The following is a 21,843-nucleotide window of genomic DNA, read 5'->3' as shown; positions in this document are numbered from 1 at the left end:
GCTGTGATATATCTTACGCAGTCTTACTGTTAAATGTTGATGTAACTTGAAATTAGTCGTCTTTAAATATATATATTTTCTATTTTTAAGATTGTGGAATTAAAAGAGATAGAAAGTAATCCTTGCGAGCTGGATTTCCTATTCTATTTAGCAGTCGTCAAACATTCAAGTATCGATGATAGTCCCGACGATGATTCCATAGAAGCTGAAGCGCCCAAAGTTTTTCTAAAGGTGCAAACATTGATAGAATTTGATACATTTGTTTCTACACACGGACCGTTTACGAGCGTCTCAGGTAAGGAAAATATACATACATAATTATTGTCAAGAGTAGCATTTATTTTTCTATCTTATGAACATAAAAACAAAGTTAAACTATTTTGAAAGTAAAAATAAGTCGACAAGGGAATCTATAATTATTGCATTCACGATTTGTCGTTCACCGTGATAACAATCTTTATTGAACTAGTTCCTTTTATACTCACAAAAGTAAATAAAAATAAACTAAAAGCATTGATTATAAACACACACATAGACACCTCACTCTAAGGTAAAAACGAATTCAGTGTTAAACTCCTCCTACTTACACCTCTTTGCCCCTCAAGCCTAAGTACTACCTGACTGTATGGTGGCGACATTAATTGAAATATTTGCCAAGATTGAAAAACAAATTTGAGTTACCTGCTCCAGCCATTGTCCAGTGCAATAGACGACAATATAAGGGTGGCATTCAGCATTTTCACAAATAATTTTAACGTGCTTGTAATCTATATTATGGAATTCCGATTTTACTTAAGAAAAAACGCTAAAAATTGATTAATGAAAACAGTAGAGGATTTTTAAAATTTATTTATTTATCAATACACTACAAAAGAATAACAAAATGTAAAATACATAATAAAATTAGCAGTGATAAATTACATGTCATGTAAATTACTTTTTTGTAACTTTTCAAACAAATTAATTTCCAGAATTGATGCAAACTAAAATATTTCAAGCTAAGATACATAATTTATTTCCAGATTTAGTCCATTCACTCACGGTAAAATATTGCAAAAAACCTCCTAATTTTAAAGAATCGCTTGGATTGACATGAAATTTGGCTTACGCCTAGCTAAGATGTCAAAGAAAAACAAATGATGTACCGATGTGTGCTTTGGCCCTATGGTTCAGTATCACCCCTTCTCGGGAGTGAAAAAATATATGTTCAAGATAAGTTCAGAAGTGCCTAAAATCACTAATTCTAAGCAACTTTTGTTCTATAGAGTTTTTTCACTACGTCAATACTTTTCGAGTTATTGAAAAATAAGTTCTTTTTCGTTAAATTCCATGTTGAATATTTCAACGTGAAATAATAAAAAAAATGAAGCACTTTTCGACGAAAACTCATTACAACTTTTTTTAAAGTGTTTAAAAAAGGTTTATTTATATTATTTTTGCAAATTTGCAAATTTTGAACAGCCGCATCTTAACCAATTTTTGCCTTACAGAAAAACAAAAAATCCAAAATATTCAGAAAAGCAAAACCTACATTTTTTTACTCTTTGTGATTTTTGGTGTCACTAATAAATTTTAAAAAAAAAATTGTTAAAAAATAAGCCCTTTGAACAAATGAAACTTACAGATCAGTATAAATAATACATAAGTAAAGTAACTTGGGAAGCGGTAACGATTAATTTGATTTAAAATGCTAATTGGGGGCTGATTTTCCCGAGTATTTTTGACCAACTTTATTTTGAGCGTAACTTACTTTTTATGCTAGAAACTTATTAAAAAACAAAAATGAATATTTTTTTGAACACTTTAAAAAAGTCGTACTGAGTTTTCCCCAAAAAGTGTATACTTTTTTGGTTATTTCACGTTGAAATATTTGCTTTGAAATTTGACAGATATGAAACTATTTTTCATTGGTTACAACTTTGCTTCTACTGGGTCTAGAGAGTTCATACATACACCATTTTTTTCTCTTTTTTAGAAGCTATATTTTTGCTGGAAACCTTTTTTTCGGTAAAATACACATTTACTTTTTGAGTTATTTGCAAAAAACCACCTAAAAAGTGTTTTTTTTTTTTTTTTGTTGAAAAATGAACATATTTACTAGCAAATACCTCGAAAATTATTAACTTGCTTAGAATTACTTTTCTTCTTTCCTATATGTATGCCAAAATTTCATGTCAACCCAAGCGGTTCTTTAAAATTTGGAGTAAAAACCGTGATTCAATGGTATTATTGGTTTCTATTATAGTTTTCTACTGTAGTTTTAAAAATAGTTTTAGTTATAGTTTTATAATAGTTAAGATTATATTTAGAAAATTGTATCATATTGTGACTGGCTGTATGGCATTTACCAATGCCAATTAAATAAATAAATAAAAATGTTATAAAACTAGACAATAATACTACTATAATTACAGCTAAATTAATCGCAATAGTTGAAGTATTCAAATATCTACATTATTAATTTACCGAAAATAAAGCCTAATATATAGCTATAAATTTTTACAAAATAACTACAAATATCTAGGAACCTGGGTAAATAAAAACGATGACCAATGTATCTATTAAAGAAATCAGTACACGCATTGAAATTGCAAGACAAGCATTTATAAAAATGAAAAAAATGTTTGTTAATCGAGATCTTCCTCTGGAGCTGATAATAAGAGCCTTAAGATGCTACGTGTTCTCGACTTTGTTACATGGAATGGAAAGCTAGACACTAAAAGTAGACAATATAAATAAGTTGGAAGCATTTGAGATGTAGTGCTATAGAGGGATTTTGAAAATACCTGGATCTAACGAGTTACAAATGCAAAAGTATTAAGAAGGTTACAATGTTACCAAAGGATTGCGAGGTGATAAAGAACATCAATACAAGAAAGCTGGATTTAGGCCAAATTACCAGAGGTGCGAAATATGAGATATTAAATAAATATTGGCAAAGCAGGCGCCAATAAGGTACGGATAGCTGTAGTGATGGCCAACCTTCGATATGAGAAGGAACTTCGACAAGAAGAAGAGGATATAAATAAATGTTGTTCTGATAGTAACATTGTACTGCAAAAAATTGACAATTTATCTAGAAAAAGCAATATAGAACAGTGGCGGCCCGTGAGGTAGTGCCATAGAGCCATGGCACTACCTTGCTAACTATGCAGAAACATATTTTTTATCTTAAAAACATTTTAATGCCTGTTTATTTTTTTTTTGTGAATATTTCTCTTTATTTTTATAAATTATATCAAATCTGGCAACTGTGTAGCGCAATGCAAATCTACCGACTCTGGCCACCCACAGCTGACCGGATAAAGGATGAAAATCATAAAAATCCCAGTGCCGAACGGCATAGTGGCTCGTGAGAAAAGAGAAAGATTGTATGAGCATCCTGTGTAAGTGACAGAGAGAGAGCGGTATTGCACTTTTAACATACGTTTAAATTGGAGTCTCCGTGCCAGGCTCGAAATCTCGAAAAGGAAGTTAGTGGATCTTAAGATACAATGTTTTAGATCTACATATTTCTAGTTTCTTTACGCGTTCGCTTGACGCTATTGTGTTTATTGTCTACTACTGTATTGTATATTTGTGTTTATACTCTACTATATTTTTTAATTTGTAATTATTAGTTAGTGCGTTGTGATCGTGGGTGTCGTAGGTATAAAAATAATATTTTGATTATTTTCTACGTTTAATTTATTTATTGACAATGAATCAAATTAGTATATTAAAAAACTCTTTTGGTGGTTTTTCGTTAGAAAAAAAAACTACAAATTAAAGAACTCGGTCGGCCTTTACCCGATTTAAAAATTGAAAAACAAAGTGGAAATGGACAAAAACTTCGCTGTCGTAAGTTTAATAAAATTATTTATGATAAAAATAGCTGGTTGTGTGGTTGCGAACAAACTAATAAACTCTTCTGTTTTGTATGCGTTTTGTTTGGAGGTGACGAGACTTGGTCAAACAAAGGCACCGATGATTTTGTACATATATGGGAGAAATTGAAATCCCATGAAAAATCTAAAGTGCACATCAATAACGTTTTTAGCTTTTCAATGCTTGGTAAGTTAAATATAAAAACCCAATTAAATTCAGCTTATCGTGATACTCTATTTATATTTTATATCCTTTTTGACCATATCGTAAAACCGCCACAAAAAATTTAGGCAGCTGCCCGGATTCTGGCACTACCTTCCTAAAGTTATACGAGCCGCCACTGATATAGAAGTCTGTGCAAAATAAGAAATTGTACAGAGGTGAACTAAAATCAATATGATTTACTGTTCGATCGCATACTTTTTACATTTAAAAATTATCTAAGGACTTTCTGGAATTACGTCATCGATGTTTTAAAAGAAACTAGTGGTGAGTACCAAATACAATAGATTATTATATTTCTTTGAAAAAATACAACAAATTCCCAACGTTCAAAATGAATAATGTAAGTACATATCTTGATAAAGTGACAGGGAATTTCCAACATATAAATAGTTGAAGGCCATTTGCCTAGGAACAATAGGTAAAAGCTGGATTAAACAGACAGGATTAGAAAGTTTAAAACATCACTAATTAGATCATATTTAAAACAAAGTAAATAAGTAAATTTGAATGTTAATTCTTTTCAAACTAAGATCACAGTATAAAGAGGGAACCTCTATATACTGTGCTAAGATTGTAAAATTAAAATATTGGGAAAAAAAGATATATATTTATTATTTCTTTTTCTGAAGAAGTACTTTCATTGTTGACAATATTGAAACATTTTATTATTATTAAAAGTCGAGAACAATTAAAAACCACGTTAATATTTATATGAAAGTGCTTTAAAAATGAAGGTATATGACTCTTGAGAAGAATTAATATTTTTTAACAAACTTGGTATACGACTCATAATTTTTGACATCTGATTCTTTTATTTTGAGTTTTGAGACATGCAAGTTTTTATCAATAATACATTTTTCCCTAAACTTAATAAAAAAGTTTTCTATATGATTCCAAGGTTTTAAGACATACTGATATTGTTTTCCTGATATTATAAAATACTTGTTAATATCTACTGTATATAGAGACTAAAGCTAATAGTGTAGTTTAACATACAGTTAAGTCCACGGTTATTTACCCGTGCGTCATTCATACCCGGCGAGATAAAACATATACTTTTTATCTAGCATCATTCTCTTCCGCGCATGAAACTAAAGACAAACCAGTTACCGCCTGTTATTAAGTAAAAACACATGTTATTTTTATGAACGCACTAAACTCAGTACATTGAAAAGATCTAGGTAGAAAAAAAGACGTTTTCATATTTTAAATACAATTTGTGACGTTTCTGGTTTGTTTACTTTTGTGGCTGTCAGTATGTTGAATTTTTTGCTGTTTATTTGTCGAATTTTTGCATTTTGAAGTTTGTTTACCTTTACTTTTATCGAAAATAAGTAATTTTCTGTGAATCTTTTCCCTTTTAGTTTTCTGTTTGCTTTCATTAACGTTATACCACTGACAAGTTTTAAAAAGTTTGATTTTTACCAAAAATTTTATAATTTTCCTTTTATGGTCTTCGCAGCTTTCAAGCCAATTAGTAGTTAATAAAATATGGTTAGTCACATAGGTTTCAATTTTTTCAAAAACTGCATTATCGACTTTAAATAAATTAAAAGCCTCGTGAAACTTTTCTAACAATATTGTAGTAATAGTAACAAACAAATCTGATGGTCTCTGAAGAAACTTTTTTTTTTTTTATTGAGAAATTCGCATCAACCCGAAGGTTATTAGCGAGGAGCAGATTTACAATATTAAATATTATATATTTATAAAATTAATAGCTTTTAAATAGTTTAACATATTTGTGAACGAACAATTTGCACCAAGTGCTTTCTCTAAGTTTGTTGGAATACCGTAAATTCTTCTTGCTGTGGAGAAAACTGGACAGTCTACAATTATATGTTTTACCGAGAGTTTAACGTTACACTGATCACATTTCGGTTCAGGTTCTTTTGTTATTAAGAACTTGTGTGTGGCACTGGTATGACCTAACCTAAGGCGGGTTATTGTCACTTGATCCCTTCTTTTGGTGGGGAAACATGTCCATGGTTTAATGTTCGGTTTAATATTCCAAAGATTGGACACTGAAAATTGCCACCGGTTTTGCCACTCACTTAGGATACGCGATTTGATAACACTTGAAACATCACTAGTTGTCACATATTGCACGATAGTAGAGTCAGCTGAGTTGACGGCTTCACGCGCACACTTATCTGCTTCTTCATTGCCTCTTATACCAATATGTGACGGGATCCAGATGAAGATTACCTCCTTATTACGATTTTGTATCTCGATCAGATTTTGTTTTATTTTTCCCAGAATGTAATTCTCTGGGTATATTTTTCCTATGGATTGTAGTGAGCTTAGTGAATCAGTCAAAATGATGTATTTCTGATTTGGTGAGGATATAATATATGTCAGTGCCCCGTATATGGCATATAATTCTGCATTAAAAGTACTGCAGTGTATTGGCAACTTATATTTTTGGCACATATTCGAGGATATAACTGCTGCTCCCACGCCATCTGTTGATTTTGAAGCATCTGTATATATTTGAGAGAAGTTTGTATACTTTGATAATAAGTTTTGCAGATTTTGATGTATTATACTATGGTTAGTAGTATGTTTGTCCAATGAAGTTAAGGTGGTAATTATTTTTGGTACTCCCAAATTCCATGGCGTAGCAGGTTCAAAACTAACAGGATAGCAAGGAGGTAAGGTGGTGTTAAGAGATGAGAGATCCATTTTGATTCGGTGGTAGAAAGGTTTGTGTAGACGTGGTTTATTGGAGAAAAATGTTGATAATCGGTTAAGGTGATCATATTTGAAGGTGTGGTTATTAGGATTTGCATTTGATTTAATTGCATAGGTTAACTTTAAGTACATTCTTCTGTAATACAGTGATGGTTCAGCTGCTTCACAATACAGGCTTTCTATTGGTGTGGTTCTGAAAGCTCCCAAGACAATGCGGAGTGCAGTATTGTGGATTGAATCTAAAATTTTAAGAGAAGACTCAGTAGCCGATGAATATGCTATCGCGCCATAGTCTAATTTAGATCTGATTAGAGTTCTGTAGAGAGAGAGCATAGTTTGTCTATCTGCTCCCCAGTCTTTTTTTGACAATGATTTAATGATATTAAGTCTTCCTTGGCATTCGATTGCCAGTTTCTTAATATGTTCTTTCCAATTTAGATGTTGGTCGAATGTCATTCCTAAAAATTTTACAGTATTTTTCCGAACTAACGAATTGTTATATAGTGAGAGTGAAGGGTGATTAGGGCAGCTTTTCTTTGAGAATAATATAAATTGTGTTTTTCTGTAGAAAATTGAAACCCACAACTTTGCGACCATTTCTCTAGTTGATGTAAGAACGTTTGTAGCATATTCGTGATGTTTTCCATATTTTGACTTCTCGCATAGATAACAAGGTCGTCTGCGTATAAGAGACCTTTCAGTGGTAAGTTCATATTGGTTAGGACATCATTTATTGCTACTAAAAAAAGTGTAGGGCTTAACACTGATCCTTGTGGAATACCATTCTCTAGTTTTGTTTTTGGTGATAGCATACCATTAGTTTTAAGTTGGAATGATCTATTGGTAAGGAAATTGTTAATGAACGCTAGGCAGTGTCCCCTGATATTTAAATTATGTAGTTTCTTGACTATTAGGTGTTTCCAAGTGACATCATAGGCTCGCCTGATGTCAAAAAATATAGCGACGCATTTTTGATTGACAGCAAAAGCTTCAAGTATGTCATTTTCTAATGCTAAAATATTGTCTATTGTTGATCGATTTCTACGAAAACCACTTTGATTTGGAATGATTAGGTTTCGATTCTCAAGAGTCCATAAAAGCCTTTTATTTACAATTTTTTCCATTAATTTACCCATAGCACATGTCAAAGATATTGGTCTATATGCATTTGGATTACTTTTTGGATTGTTTGGTTTTAAAATTGGTATAATAATAGATTCTGACCATTTTGGTGGAAATTTATGTTGAGTCCAGATTAAATTAAATAACCTTAGTAAGTACTGGTGAGCGTTCGAAGGTAAATTTTTTATAAATTTTACCGGAATATCATCAGGTCCCGCTGCCGAATCTTTAAATGAGTTAAGGGCTTCGTTGTATTCTTCCATTAAAAAAGGAGAGTTTATAGGACTTTTATCTATCTCATCGAAGTTAATTAGATTACGTTCTTCATGTTGCTTAAGTGTAATAAAGCTCTGGTTATACTGGGTATTACTAGATCTGTGTTTATAAGTGTTAGCCATTTCTTCTGCGATTTCGTTGTCGGAGGTAATAACCTTATCTTGAATATTTAGTGAGTTGATTTTTAAATTTAAACTTTTTCCCGATATTCGTTTTATCTTCTTCCATATGTCACTCATAGGAGTAGAGCTGTTTATTTTAGAAACATAATCAATCCAGGATTGATGTTTAGCTGTCTTTATTGTCAATCTAGTTATGGCTCGAGTTCTCTTATATTCTAGTTGGTTTTCAAGTGATTTATTTCTTTTATATTTATTAAAGGCAGTTTTACTTTCTCTAATGACCTTTTTACAAGACTCGTTCCACCATGGAACTGGTGTTGAATGTTTCGTTGGAGCTGTTTTACCGATTGAGTTTTCAGCTGCCTTAATAATTATTTGGGTCAAATTGTCTAGACATTCTTCGACATTAATTATTGTTGTCGAGCACTTGTTTATATATGATTCTATCTGTTGGGCGAAATGCTTCCAATCGGCTTTATCTATTTTCCATTTGGGAGAGAAATGGGTTGTGCGTTTATTTTGATTGTTTTCTATAATTAATGGATAATGGTCACTGTTGTATGTGTACTGCATTGGATACCAAGACAAATGTGGGTAAAGATCACTGTCACATATTGTTAGATCAAGTGGTGTAGCTTCTCCAGTTCTTATATTAAATTTAGTCGGGCTTCCGTCATTTAAGAGAGACAAATTAAGATGATCTATAATTTCTTCAATGGCGGTACCCCGTTGATCTTTATATGCGGATCCCCAGATGTGATTATATGCGTTTAGGTCACCCAAAATGATTCGAGGAGTAGGAATTTGTTTAAAAAGATCCTCTAGTTCGTTTCTGGAAATTACTGCTCCAGCAGGTAGATATATGTTGCAAATGTTTATATTAGTTTTCCCAATAACGGTGACAGCAATGGCCTCTAAGTTAGTATTTAGAGGTATTCTTATCGAGTCATATGAATTATTAATTAAAATTGATACACCGCCACTAGCAATGTTTTGGTTAAGTCTTATTTGATTATGACAAACATAGTTTCTTAAGATTATATTTTGATTTGGTTTAAAATTGGTCTCTTGTAAACATACAAAATCTGGATTTTGTTCTGAAAGAATGATCTGTAGCATGGGTAAATTATTGAAATAGCCATTTATATTCCACTGTATTAATTTATTAAACTCCATTTTAATTTATTAAATTTATTTATTGATTTGTTTGTGAGGAGTCACTTTCTGTATCGGATACTAGGTCCTGTGGGATTTGCATCTGTAAGTGTTTTAGAAGAATTTTCCTTAATTTGGTATTTCGGGTCTTTGTAGCTCTGTCTTGAGTATAGGGATATATTTTGTTTAACATATCGATGAGAGCTGTAAAGTTATCTGTATAATTTTCAACGGTAATAAGTGGATCGGGTGAACTCTTTATGTTTTCGAATAGGTCTGTTATCTGAACATAGCTTAGAACAAATGGTGGCGACTGCTGGTTTATGAATGCTTCTAGAGATTTTCCTTTATTTTGTTTTTTCTTTTTCTTGGGATTAAGTGCTATTTCTGCTGGATTGGTAAACATCGGTTTATCAGTGGTATCATTAGGGGGCGGGGGAGGACTTAAGGTATCGTCAATCGTTCTTTTTGAACTATTTTGTGAAGACTCAATATTCATATGTAAGGAAGTTGATTCGCTCTCAGTTTCTTTGGGGTTCAGTTGATTGTTTGTAGTTGGGGTAGCTGATTGAATTGAAACAGATGCTGGTGTGATGGTTGATATTTCTGGAGGATTTAATATTGGGTTTTTTTCTGCTGTGGTTGGAGCAATAGGATTTGGTTTTGGATTGATAGGTTCTGGTATGCTGGTTGATATTTCTGGAGGAGTGAATGTTGGGATGTTTTCTACCGAGGTCGAAGCGATAGGATTTGAGTTTGGATTGATAGGGTTTTTGCAGTTAGTTGCCGTATGCCCATTTTGTTTACAGTTGTAACATGTCAAGTTGCCACTCGATAAGAATATTCTGTATGAAGTATTATCGTAGTTGATTAAAAACGATTCTGGAATTGTGAGGTCTGTTGGGCTGATAAAGATTTGCCTTCTGAAGCTCATTATATGACTAAATTCAGGTAACGGTGCACCAATTTTTAAAAAGGACATTGTAGATTGAATAACAAGTCCCATTGACTCAAGTTCTTTAATTAATACATCATGAGGAATTGATGGACAAACATTAGAGAGAATAATTCTTTCGGAAGGGGTTATATACCTTCGAGCTTGTATAATCTGATTATTAACCACAATGTTGCCGTTATTTTCAGTCATGAATTTTTCTACGATATTTTCAGATGATAAATACAAACATATTCTATTGTTTGATAATCTAGAGCAGAATAGTATATTTTTTGGATGAATGATTTTTCCCAGCGGGAGGAGGTAATCTTGTATTTTCGCATCTTCAATGGAATTAAAAATGATTGCCTGGCGCTTAGAGGGATGTTTTTGTTGAATAAGGGCGGTAGAGTAACTTCTTGGTGTAGAATTATCCATTTGAGAATTTCCTGGTAAATTTATTTCACCGCTTTGTGACATCTTGATCGATTTTTAAACATTTCTAAGTACGGACCTGTCCCCGGCTGGGAAAAAAGCCGAGTGGACACACAGGTCGATGGTAATTAAATGTTTTTGTTTAACGTCAAGCAGATTTCGATATAAAAATTTACAATATTGTTAAATACTAATTAGATGTTTTCTGTGGAAATTACAGTAAAACTGTACTTACAAATTTGGAAAGTTGAGATTCAATTGATCACTAATAATTTCACCAAGTTTGGTTAAGTTTTGAAAACTTATTCTCACTTAATTTGAACTATTTTGTAGAGCCAAAATAAACACACCGTTCCGACATACAGTCAGGATCGGCCTCCTGAAGAAACTTTATTTCTTCATTTGCGCCATAATCTCTGAAAAGTAACATTAATTCGTGTTTCTGTAATATAATTTTATTGTCTTTTAGCAAGTCTTCCTGGCATTTACTACAATTCAAGTTCTTTATAATCTTATAGTAAATATAACCAGCGACATATGTAAGAGCACACGTTTCTAAATTTGTTATGCTACATTTGCTGGAATTTGCCGTGCTTAAAATTTGGTTGTCATTATTTTCCTTTTGCATGTCTAAAGATTGTTCTACATTCTACATGAACTGTTTGGGTTTCAATGGACTCGTCAGATATTTCGACGCTGGTTACTTCGTGGGTTCAATCTAAATTATCAGTCTGTGCTATTTCACAATTTCCATTGTCTAAAGCAATTTTTAGTTTAATATTTGTGTTATGCTTAATGGTAATTCTTAACTGACTAACACTAGGTGTTGGATTGTAACCACCCCGATTGCGCACAGTAGAGAAAAAATTTTCTAGGGGATCTTGGTTCAGAAAAGATGTTAAAAGATATGACACATTATATTTTTGAAGTTCCTCCCACAAACATAAAACTGACAAAATTGTCCACTGAAAGCCGTGTAGACAGTGAATATTATTTCTCTCTTTCTGATTTTCAAAAACTTTAATTTTTTAAAAATATTCTAAACCTGCTTTCAAGTTTTCAGTTGACTTGCTTAAAGTTGACATTGGCTTTCTGTTTGGGTTACTATCACTACAATATTTGCTGTTAAGACCATCAAAAATATTATTTATAAATTTTAAAAATTCGGCAGTATGAGGAGCCGTTTTGGTGTGTAACTGGCCTACAGATTTGGCTGTTGATATTGCTGAGGCAACTGAGTTGGAAAAAATTTGGGCTGCTAATTTTACACGCATTTTTTGGAAATTATTAGGGTTTATGTGAACGTCTGTTATTTTCACCATGCATCGTGCTCTCACATTGGTTCTATCGATGTTGTATGTGTATTCAATATCTTGCCACGATATCTGATTAGAATCGGCAAAAAACGTCAACTTTTTGTTAAGAAAATTATTTCTTAGACTTCTTAATAAGTGGGGTGTATCAAAAACAGTGAAAATCCTCTGATTTCCTATTTCTATTGCAGGTTGATCCTTACATGCGCCTAACAGCTTAAATAAAGCTCTATTATTAGATGCTTGATCACACACTAACACTTTTGGTATATACCCAATATTTTGTAATTTTGAAACAACTTCAACTACAATGTTTTTTAAGTTGTCGCTATGTATTGGACCACCTGTAACAAAATAGCAAATCGGAATCTTCCAGTTATGTAGCAAGCCGCGCATCATGAAAACCAGACCTGTGTTGGCAAGTTTGTTTGTTTTTCCTAAAGCACCTAAATCTTGAAACCCTGCTATAATGTCATCTAATTTATTGTACTCCAATTTTTTTTTCAAACAAATTTCATCAAACATTATCACACAAATTTTTTCCAACTCATCCATTGTCTCTGCTTTTTTCTTCAACTTGTCAATTAAGGAAATGTTTAAACCAGTTCTTAATTTTATGACACGCAACCAAGTTTGAATTGTTTTTACTGAAGGTAATATAAAGTTAAGAGATCTAATTAAAAATTTGTAACAACTAGGAGACCTATAATAAATGGCCAGAGCTAAATCCTTTTCATTGTGACTCCATTGTGAACGAGTTTTGTGTGAAAACTGCTTATTAACAAATGTGTGCACGTATTTGCTTTTATTTTCTAACAGTACCTGTAACATGAATTTGGTTGCCGATTTTTTGTTTTTTGTTGTTTTTCTACAACGCTGACTGTTCTTCTGACGGCACTTCTTCTTTAAAGCACTTACTTGATACTCCAATTTTTTTACCTTCTCCGTCAATTCAGTTTCAAGTTTTGTGGGCAAATTAATTTCAAAACTGGAAATATCACTGAGACTACTACTTGATCTCTTAGGCGATGGAGTTGACCTAACCATACAATCGTCACTTGTAGATTTTTTACGTTTCGTACCGCAATAAACGTATGTAGAGCATACTGTTGTGGTATCACCTAAAATAGGTGTAATCATTGAAATGTAATTTTAATTAAAGCAAAACAAGCATCATCATTATTTCTGGAGTGATAGTAACAGCGCATTAATATTTAAAAAAATCTCTTTTGATTTAATTGTATAAAAATATTTAAATCATTCAATATCCACTGATTTTATATAAAATATATTTTAATAGTAGTATTCTCATTGACAAAGCGCATTAGGCAAACATAAAAATATTTATAAAATTGAGTACTCACCTAAATCAGTTGTTAACTGTGTAAATTTTAGGGCAACAGCATTTTTCCTTAATAACTTTCTTTGGCCACTTTGGTAAATATATTCCACTGCAAAATTATGCTGGCAAATTACCCTCTGTTCAAGGTCACTGATATCCATCAATATAATATCAATGTTCCCGCAGTTTTTTTGCCAAATTTTTGTACTCTCTACGTCTTTCAGTGGAAATTTAAAGAAAGATATATTATTATTTGTTCCATCGTTTCTTTCAAAACAGTAAATCGAAATCGGTAATTCCTATTTCACGTGCTCAGGAAGTGGTGGCAACCCCGCATTGACAAGCGAAATGAGTGTTCTGTGACTTGGTTGTTACTGGATCTAAAACTTGAAATATGACACCGTTGCCGTATCCTCAATTTTTTCATACTATCACATTATGTATATAAAGTTACATTTAAAAAAGTTTTGAAACACCAAAAAGAAAAGCTTTGAAAAGTAAATAATAAAATATTAGTGTAAATACTGGATACAAAAAGCTCAAAAGAGGGTAAATGGTTTTAAATCAAAGTTAATTAAAATTGTTATACAAAAGAAGATAAATTGATATAGTATGAAAAAGATAAATGAAGATAAGATGTATAAATGCTTTTAATTCAAAGATAATTTAAATTGATGTTATTAATTATTATTAATAAATTATTTAAAATCGATATTACTAATAATATGCAATCTTTAAGAGTTGATTGCATCTGAAATATCTGCCTAACAACTTTTCCCAAAAATGGCCTCTTTTCTGTAATTTGTTCAGACTATGAGCGTTGATTGATAAATATACAAGTATACTGGTATAATATTATTTATCAATCAACGCATAAGAAGTCTATCGTATGCCATTCTTGTACATTATGCCATTGATTGAAATTGTACAAGAAATAAACAAAAAAAAGTATGGCAACACTGTGACTGGCAAACATTCAGACGCCAAATAGCAAATAAATTAAGGTTATGTTCGATGCATAGGTACTCCTACAACATGTCTAAATTAAATATATAATTCTCTAAACAAATAACACCGCAGACTAAAAGTTAAGCTGCTACAAAAAAGTACAAATACTATAAATAATTATAAATAAGTAGTAATCAATTATTTTTAGTAGATATAAAATATAAACGTCAAAACAAAACAAAATGCGCTTGCGTCAAGCACAATTTCGATATCGAAATCTCATCTCGACAGGGTAAATGCTGTCGAAGTGATTTCTATTCACTATTACTATTGTAGAGATTCCGAAGTAGTTATGGAATACCGATTTGGACTATTTCTATTCGACTTAGCCACTTCTATTCGATTTTACTTACTTCTATCATCGAAATGAGTTACAGAATAGGCATGAATCTCATCAGATTACCTGGTAGAAGCACAGAACTGGAATCAAAGCTGTTCATATTTTCGGTATAATTATTAAAATCATTACAATAGATGCAATTAGCACCATCTACGAATCATAAGTCAAAAGGCAGGAACTAAAATTCGAATTGTTATCCTCTGCGCTTTTTAAGATGAAAAAATATAAAGCAGAACAGAGTGGTGAATTAGTCGACAAGGGAATCTATAATTGCATTCACGACTTGTCGTTCACCATGATAACAATCTTTAGCGAACTAGTTCTTTTTATACCCACAAAAGTGAATAAAAATATAAACTAAAAGTAAATATGATTCAGATTTGATTACAAAATCGGGCGTCTACTATGTGCTTATACGTTTTTCGATCTCAGCTTAATTTCTTCAGAGCACCTGTGTAGAAGCACTGAACTGGAATCAAATATTTTCATCTTTTCGGTGTAATTATTTAAATAATTACAAAAGATGCAACTATACTCCAGGGAAATAAGCTAGAAATAGACCATGTTCGGGACACTCAAAGATCCAGGTAGCTGACTACTTTTTTAGTTATTGTAGACCTATAGGAAGAAAACCTACCTGTTTCCTGTCTATAGTTCGCGTCCGTTTTTTAATTTTTAACAATTTACTGCAAAAATCGCGATTTTTTCGATTTTTTGCACCCTATTCAAAAGCTAAATAGTTGACATAAAATTACAAAGTTCAATTTTTTAGAACATTAAAAAACTTTCAAACAGCCGATTTTTGAAAGTTAAAAAAGTTAATTTGTTGCTACGCAAACTGCAAAATTAGTTAAAATCGTTATTTGTTAATAACTTCTACTAAAACTACCTTAGAACTTTAGTGTTTCACCCAAAGTTGGGTTTGGGGTACTTACCAAACCCTCAAAATTTGAGACCGATCCATTAATTAGTATAAGAGTTATTCTAATTGTTTATCCCAGAGACCTTTATTTTGTAATAAGATAAGACAGAAAATAATGAAGAAAGGGCAATTCTGCGTATGTCAAATGAAAGTAGAAATCTGATGCTAACAAAATGTACTAAAAAGAGATAAAAAAATTATCTAATATAGTCAAAAATCCTAATGCCAAATTTGTGAAATTTTGTAGTTTATAAACATTTAGAAAAGCTGGTATTTTACACGAATTTTTAAAAATGCAGTTCAGTTGGTGACTAGTCGTGGTAAATGAAGGGGGAGCTGGGAGCCGACAAATGCATGAGTTCAAAAACTAAAAAAGGCAACTTAAATCTACTATCATTTTCTATATCTCGGGATTTACTGAGTATATTTTGATCGTCCTTTTTTTAATTTGTATGTAATTTTTCTGTACATTACAAATATACAATTTGTCTAGACATTTATTAATTAATAAACAGTCTAATTTGTTTAAGCAATTTTTGAAAAAATAATTTTTTTCCAAATATCCCTGATTTTAATCATAGTATCGTTATTAATCATAGAAAAAGTTAAGGTATACTTTAATAAATAAATTATCTTCAATAAATAATTATCTAATAAAAATCATTTATTTATTAAAGTGTATTTTAACTTTTTCTATGATCATTAATGATACTATGATTAAAAAATAGATTTTTGTAAAAATAAAATTTTTTTCAACAATTGTTTAAACAAATTAGACTGTTTATTAATTATTAAATTTATAAAAGAAAGATCAAAATCCGTTGAGTTGATCCGAAAATAAAGAAAATTATATTCGTTTGAAATTGCTTTTTCGGTATTTTAACTCGGTGGATTTGTAGGTTCTCCCTAGGAATCGTTTGAACTACATTTTTGAAAAATCATAGAGGGTGCTGTCAAGGTACAATGTTTGTGCAAATTTTTTAAGAAAAAATACAAATCTCATTCTTTAAAATGGCAATATTGAGATTCCTTAATTATTATAAACAAATTAGCTGTGAATTAAAAAAAACATATGCCTAACTTTGTCCCAAATGAACCTAGGCTAAATTTTTTTATTTGAAAAGTCGTGTTAAAATACTATCTTTTCAAATATATAAAAATATTGTTTCTAAGGACAACACTTTTAAAGTTATTCTAAATGTTCACAAACTACAAAATTTCGAAAATTTGGCATTAGGATTTTTGACTATATTAATTATTTTTTTATCTTTTTTTAATACATTTTAATAATATCACTTTTCTACTTTCATTTGGCATACTCAGAATTGCCATATCTTCATTTCTGTCTTATCTTATTTCAAAATAAAGGTATCTGGGATAAGCAAATACAATAACTCTTAAACTAATTAATGGATCGGTCTCAAATTTTGAAGGTTTGTCAAGTATCCCAATACCCAACTTTGGGTGAAACACTAAAGTTCTAAGGTAGTTTTAGTAAAAGTTATTAACAAATAACGATCTTTACTTATTTTGCAGTTTGCGTAGCAACAAATTAACTTTTTAACTTTCAAAAATCGGCATTTTGAAGGTTTTTCAATGTTCTAAAAAACTGAATTTTGTAATTTTGTCAACTATTTAGCTTTTGAATGGAGTGCAAAAAATTGAAAAAATCTCGATTTTTGCACTAAATTGTTAATAATTAAAAAACGGACGCGAACTCTAGGCAGGAAACAGATAGGTTTTCTTCCTATAGGTCTACAATAACTTAAAAAGTAGTCAGCTACCTGGATCGTTGAGTGTCCCGAGAAAATCCTTATTACTCTGGACCACTAGCACCATCTATGAATCGTAAGGCAGAAATAGAATAGAATAAAAATATTCTTTATTGTCACTAAAAATTTTTACAATTTTATGGACAAAGCTTACATACAGTCAAAAAAAAAATAATATCAATAACAAATACAATTTACTAAAATTAGAATTGTTATCCTCTGAGCTTTTTAAGATGGAAAAATATAAAGCAGAACAGAATTGTGAACAGAGTGACTAATTCACGAATTTTAGTTACTGCCTCTTTTGACTTACGATTAAACTATTTTATTTATTCTCTAGGTACCTTGGATTCAGATCAAACGGAACCTGGGAGTCTGAAAAGAAAATGTGGAATGAAACAAGAATCTTCATCTAGGAGAGCAAAACAACCGGCTTATTTTATTGCTGAGCTAGCGCATGTGATAGCCATGTGTGACGAGAGATTACCATTCGTCACTCTGGCGAGCGAGGTAAGATTCCTTTGCTCTATTTGTTTTTAAAATACGTCATAACTTACACAAATTTTATCTGTTATTAGTACCGTTGGTTGTATTCGTCCGAATGATTTTTGATTGTTTCAGTTGTACTACGTTATAGCCCTACGTATTTCTTTATTTGCTTATCTTATATTGCTAGCACTTTGCTTATCCATAAAAAATCCCATATTTTCCTAAATTTTGCGTCATTTTATGGACCTGTATTTTATTGTGACAGGATGTGTCATAATCTCAAAAAATCCACATGTGTACATTTGTACTTTGTTCTTTATTCTGTTGATTCTTAAATATTTTTTCCTCTTAGGTACCTCACTAACTTAATTATAAAAAATTGCAAGTACGTTGGGGTACTATACTCCAAATTGTAGACATATAGATTTCAAGAGGATAGTATTGTTTCTTCATCCCCGCAGCTGTCCTGAACAATAATCCAGTTACTACCGCATCTACCCGTCTACAACTGTTAGTCTCCATTCTGGTTTTCTACCATCAAGGTGACCTCTTTAGAGACTTGGATCTTCATCAATTCTACTCGATATCAGCGTGGAATTGAAGTTATTATGTGTGCAACATGCTCTATATTAAATAAAGTAATACTAAAATGAATAACAATTTTCAATTTCGTTGCAACACGAAACTACAGCCGCATCATTATTCCAGTTCAATCAGAGAGTGCAGCAAGCACCTCTACCGGTTTCGAAACTTATTAGTCTCTCATCAGGAGGCACATATGATGCTCTCTCTCTCTCTGACCCAACTAGGACAAACCCCGGCGTGCAGTCACGGATTGCAACAAACGAAATGGCAGGGATGCCCTAGCGGCAACTGTTAGCAAAAGACTAAGTTTTCAATGTAATAGCACATAAAACAACATCCAAAAATGTTACTCTACATCCTACCAGACTGAAAACAATGGGAACCTTCTCTGGTAACACCTCGGAGGCTTCTACAATTTGCAAGCCATAACGGATGTTAAGACTAAGGAAGATGAGGGAATTTTACAATTTATAATTCACGTCCCATCTGCTCAGCGCGGTAAAATTCCAACGAGAATGGTTCCCTTCGTATTCCAATCCGAGTAAACATATAAATCAAAAATGAATAACCATTTTCAATTTCGTTGCAACACGAAACTACAGCCGCATCATTATTCCAGTTCAATCAGAAAGTGCAGCAAGCACCTCTACCGGTTTCGAAACTTATTAGTCTCTCATCAGGAGGCACATGTGCTGCTCTCTCTGTCCCAACTAGTACCAGTCACGGATTGCCACAAACGAAATGGCAGGGATGCCCTAGCGGCAACTGCTAGCAAAAGACTAAGTTTTCAATCTAATAGCACATAAACCAACGTCCAAAATTTACATTTACTTTTGATTGAGACTGGCTGAATGACCAAAGTCCAAGCCAAAAAAGAAAAGAAAAAAAAACGTCCAAAATTGTTACTCTACATCCTACCAGACTGAAAACAATGGGAACCTTCTCTGGTAACACCTCCGAGGCTTCTACAATTTGCAAGCCATACCGCGCTGAGCAGATGGGACGTGAATTATAAATTGTAAAATTCCCTCATCTTCCTTAGTCTCAGCATCCGTTATGGCTTGCAAATTGTAGAAGCCTCGGAGGTGTTACCAGAGAAGGTTCCCATTGTTTTCAGTCTGGTAGGATGTAGAGTATCAATTTTGGATGTTGGTTTATGTGCTATTAGATTGAAAACCTAGTCTTTTGCTAGCAGTTGCCGCTAGGGCATCCCTGTCATTTCGTTTGTTGCAATCCGTGACTGGTACTAGTTGGGTCAGAGAGAGCAGCATATGTGCATCCTGATGAGAGACTAATAAGTTTCGAAACCGGTAGAGGTGCTTGCTGCACTCTCTTATTGAACTGAAATAATGATGCGGGTGTAGTTTCGTGTTGCAGCGAAATTGAAAAATGGTTATTCATTTTTGATTTACATGTTTACTCTGATTGGAGTACGAAGGGAACCATTCTCGTTGGAACTTTACCGCGCTGAGCAGATGGGACGTGAATTATAAATTGTAAAATTCCCGCATCTTCCTTAGTCTCAGCATCCGTTATGGCTTGCAAATTGTAGAAGCCTCGGAGGTGTTACCAGAGAAGGTTCCCATTGTTTTCAGTCTGGTAGGATGTAGAGTAACATTTTTGGATGTTGTTTTATGTGCTATTAGATTGAAAACTAAGTCTAAAGTAATACTGTTTATGTCTTTACGTTTGTTGAGAGTTTAGATTCATAAAATTATACTTTTCATGTTACAGTTAACCAAGAGAAACGTTTTCCATCAAGGTTTACAAGTAGAATCGAATGCTACTGGTTTGGTGTTGAAACTGATACAGCTACCTGCTCCTACTAAGGAAATTGGAACGTCGTCGGCCTGGAATGCTCTAATGAAACGACTGCTTTCTGTTTCGATGCGAGTTTTGAGTAAAGGAGTACTTAAGAGTTGGATGGTTGAATTTGTTTTTTATTCTACTCCGTTATCTAGTACGCATCCTAAAGAACAAGGTAAGTGGATGAAATGTTATAAATAATATATATAGAGCCATTCCAAAAAATCGTAAGGCCGTGAAATTACCTATTTCTACTGCTTGTTAGTAGCGTAATTCACCAAGCTGAATGACGTGACATTAATGGTTTGATTTTGTCAATGTAAAGTTTAATTAGACATTCTCTCTTCTTGCCAAATACCTCCATTAATTTAGCTAATTGATTTCCTTAAAGCTCCCCAACCGCTTTCAACGTATTAGCCTATTTGCTGCAGAGCACTTATTGTTCTGTATTTCTTGAATTGTGTCCATTACATCTTCACATTCTAACATTGTTGGTCGAGCATTGTACTCTTCTTATACTGGCTAGATCTCTACATTCTTTATTGAACCACTCCTTCACTTTTTTAGTTTTGTTCTCATATCTAAGCATTTCTCTGTTTCTCTTTTCCACTGAGTATTTCATCAATTCCCAGTTTGTTTCTACTTCTGTCTTCATCTTTTAGTTTGGTGCTGTCATATCGTTTGCATGCTCGTTTTTGTTTTTCTCCTCCTACTGCAAAATTTATTCTTACTAAGAACTAGTCAGAGTCACAGCACGCACCTCTCATGTTCATGACTTTTTTTTGCAACGATCTGTTGATGTGTTTGTTTGATCAAGATATTATCTATCTGCTTCGTAGTTTTACCATAGGAGGACGACCATATTCCTTTGTGGTTCTTCTTTCTATGTCAGTGCGGGCTTTTTATTATTAAGCTGTTTTCTAATGCGAACTATAGCAACCTTTGCTCATTTCCATTAGTGTCTTCATATACAGGGTGTCCAGAAACTCTACCGACAAACGAATACAGGAGATTCCTCAGATAATTTTAAGACAATTTAACCCAATTCACTTAGTCCGAAAATGCTTTCAAAGGGAGCTAGAGCTCTTTGAAGATGTCGTCTTGTAATTAGTTTTTCTTAAATACCTCCAGAACGCTTTTAGTTAGAAAAACTAAAATTAGCAAGCATATTTATCTTCCAGAGGTAAATCGACTCCATCTATTGCGAATTTCTAGTACCGGTCCTAGGCGTCCGTTTTGGGTAGGGCAACGGTTATTTTATCGTATAACTTTTTTGTCTTTAACTTTTAAGCATTTTTAACTCAGGATTATTGATTTATAAGGTATTTTGGTACTAAAAGGTACTCTTGCTTTAAGCCGGTAGGATACACCGTTTTCTAGAAAAATCGATTTGAAAATTTTTCGTTATGGAAATTTGAAAAAAAAATGAAAAAATT

General features: G+C 32.4%; 1 protein-coding gene across 4 annotated transcripts in view; it reads left to right on the top strand.

Moving 5' to 3' along the window:
- LOC114346174 (mediator of RNA polymerase II transcription subunit 14) overlaps positions 1-21,843 on the top strand; it is a 148,525-nt gene that overhangs the window by 52,453 nt on the left and 74,229 nt on the right. For all 4 annotated transcript variants that reach the window (XM_028296966.2, XM_028296972.2, XM_050646918.1 and 1 more), the window contains exons 6-8: positions 91-295; positions 17,868-18,037; positions 20,336-20,582. In XM_028296966.2, the coding sequence (XP_028152767.1) occupies positions 91-295; positions 17,868-18,037; positions 20,336-20,582 (622 nt within the window). The remainder of the gene's footprint in view (positions 1-90; positions 296-17,867; positions 18,038-20,335; positions 20,583-21,843) is intronic.

This window comes from Diabrotica virgifera, chromosome 1 (assembly GCF_917563875.1).
Source record: "Diabrotica virgifera virgifera chromosome 1, PGI_DIABVI_V3a".
Classification (NCBI taxonomy): domain Eukaryota; kingdom Metazoa; phylum Arthropoda; class Insecta; order Coleoptera; family Chrysomelidae; genus Diabrotica; species Diabrotica virgifera.
The sequence above is the reverse complement of the archived record's forward strand: the minus strand, read 5'-3'. Positions and strand labels throughout refer to the sequence as shown.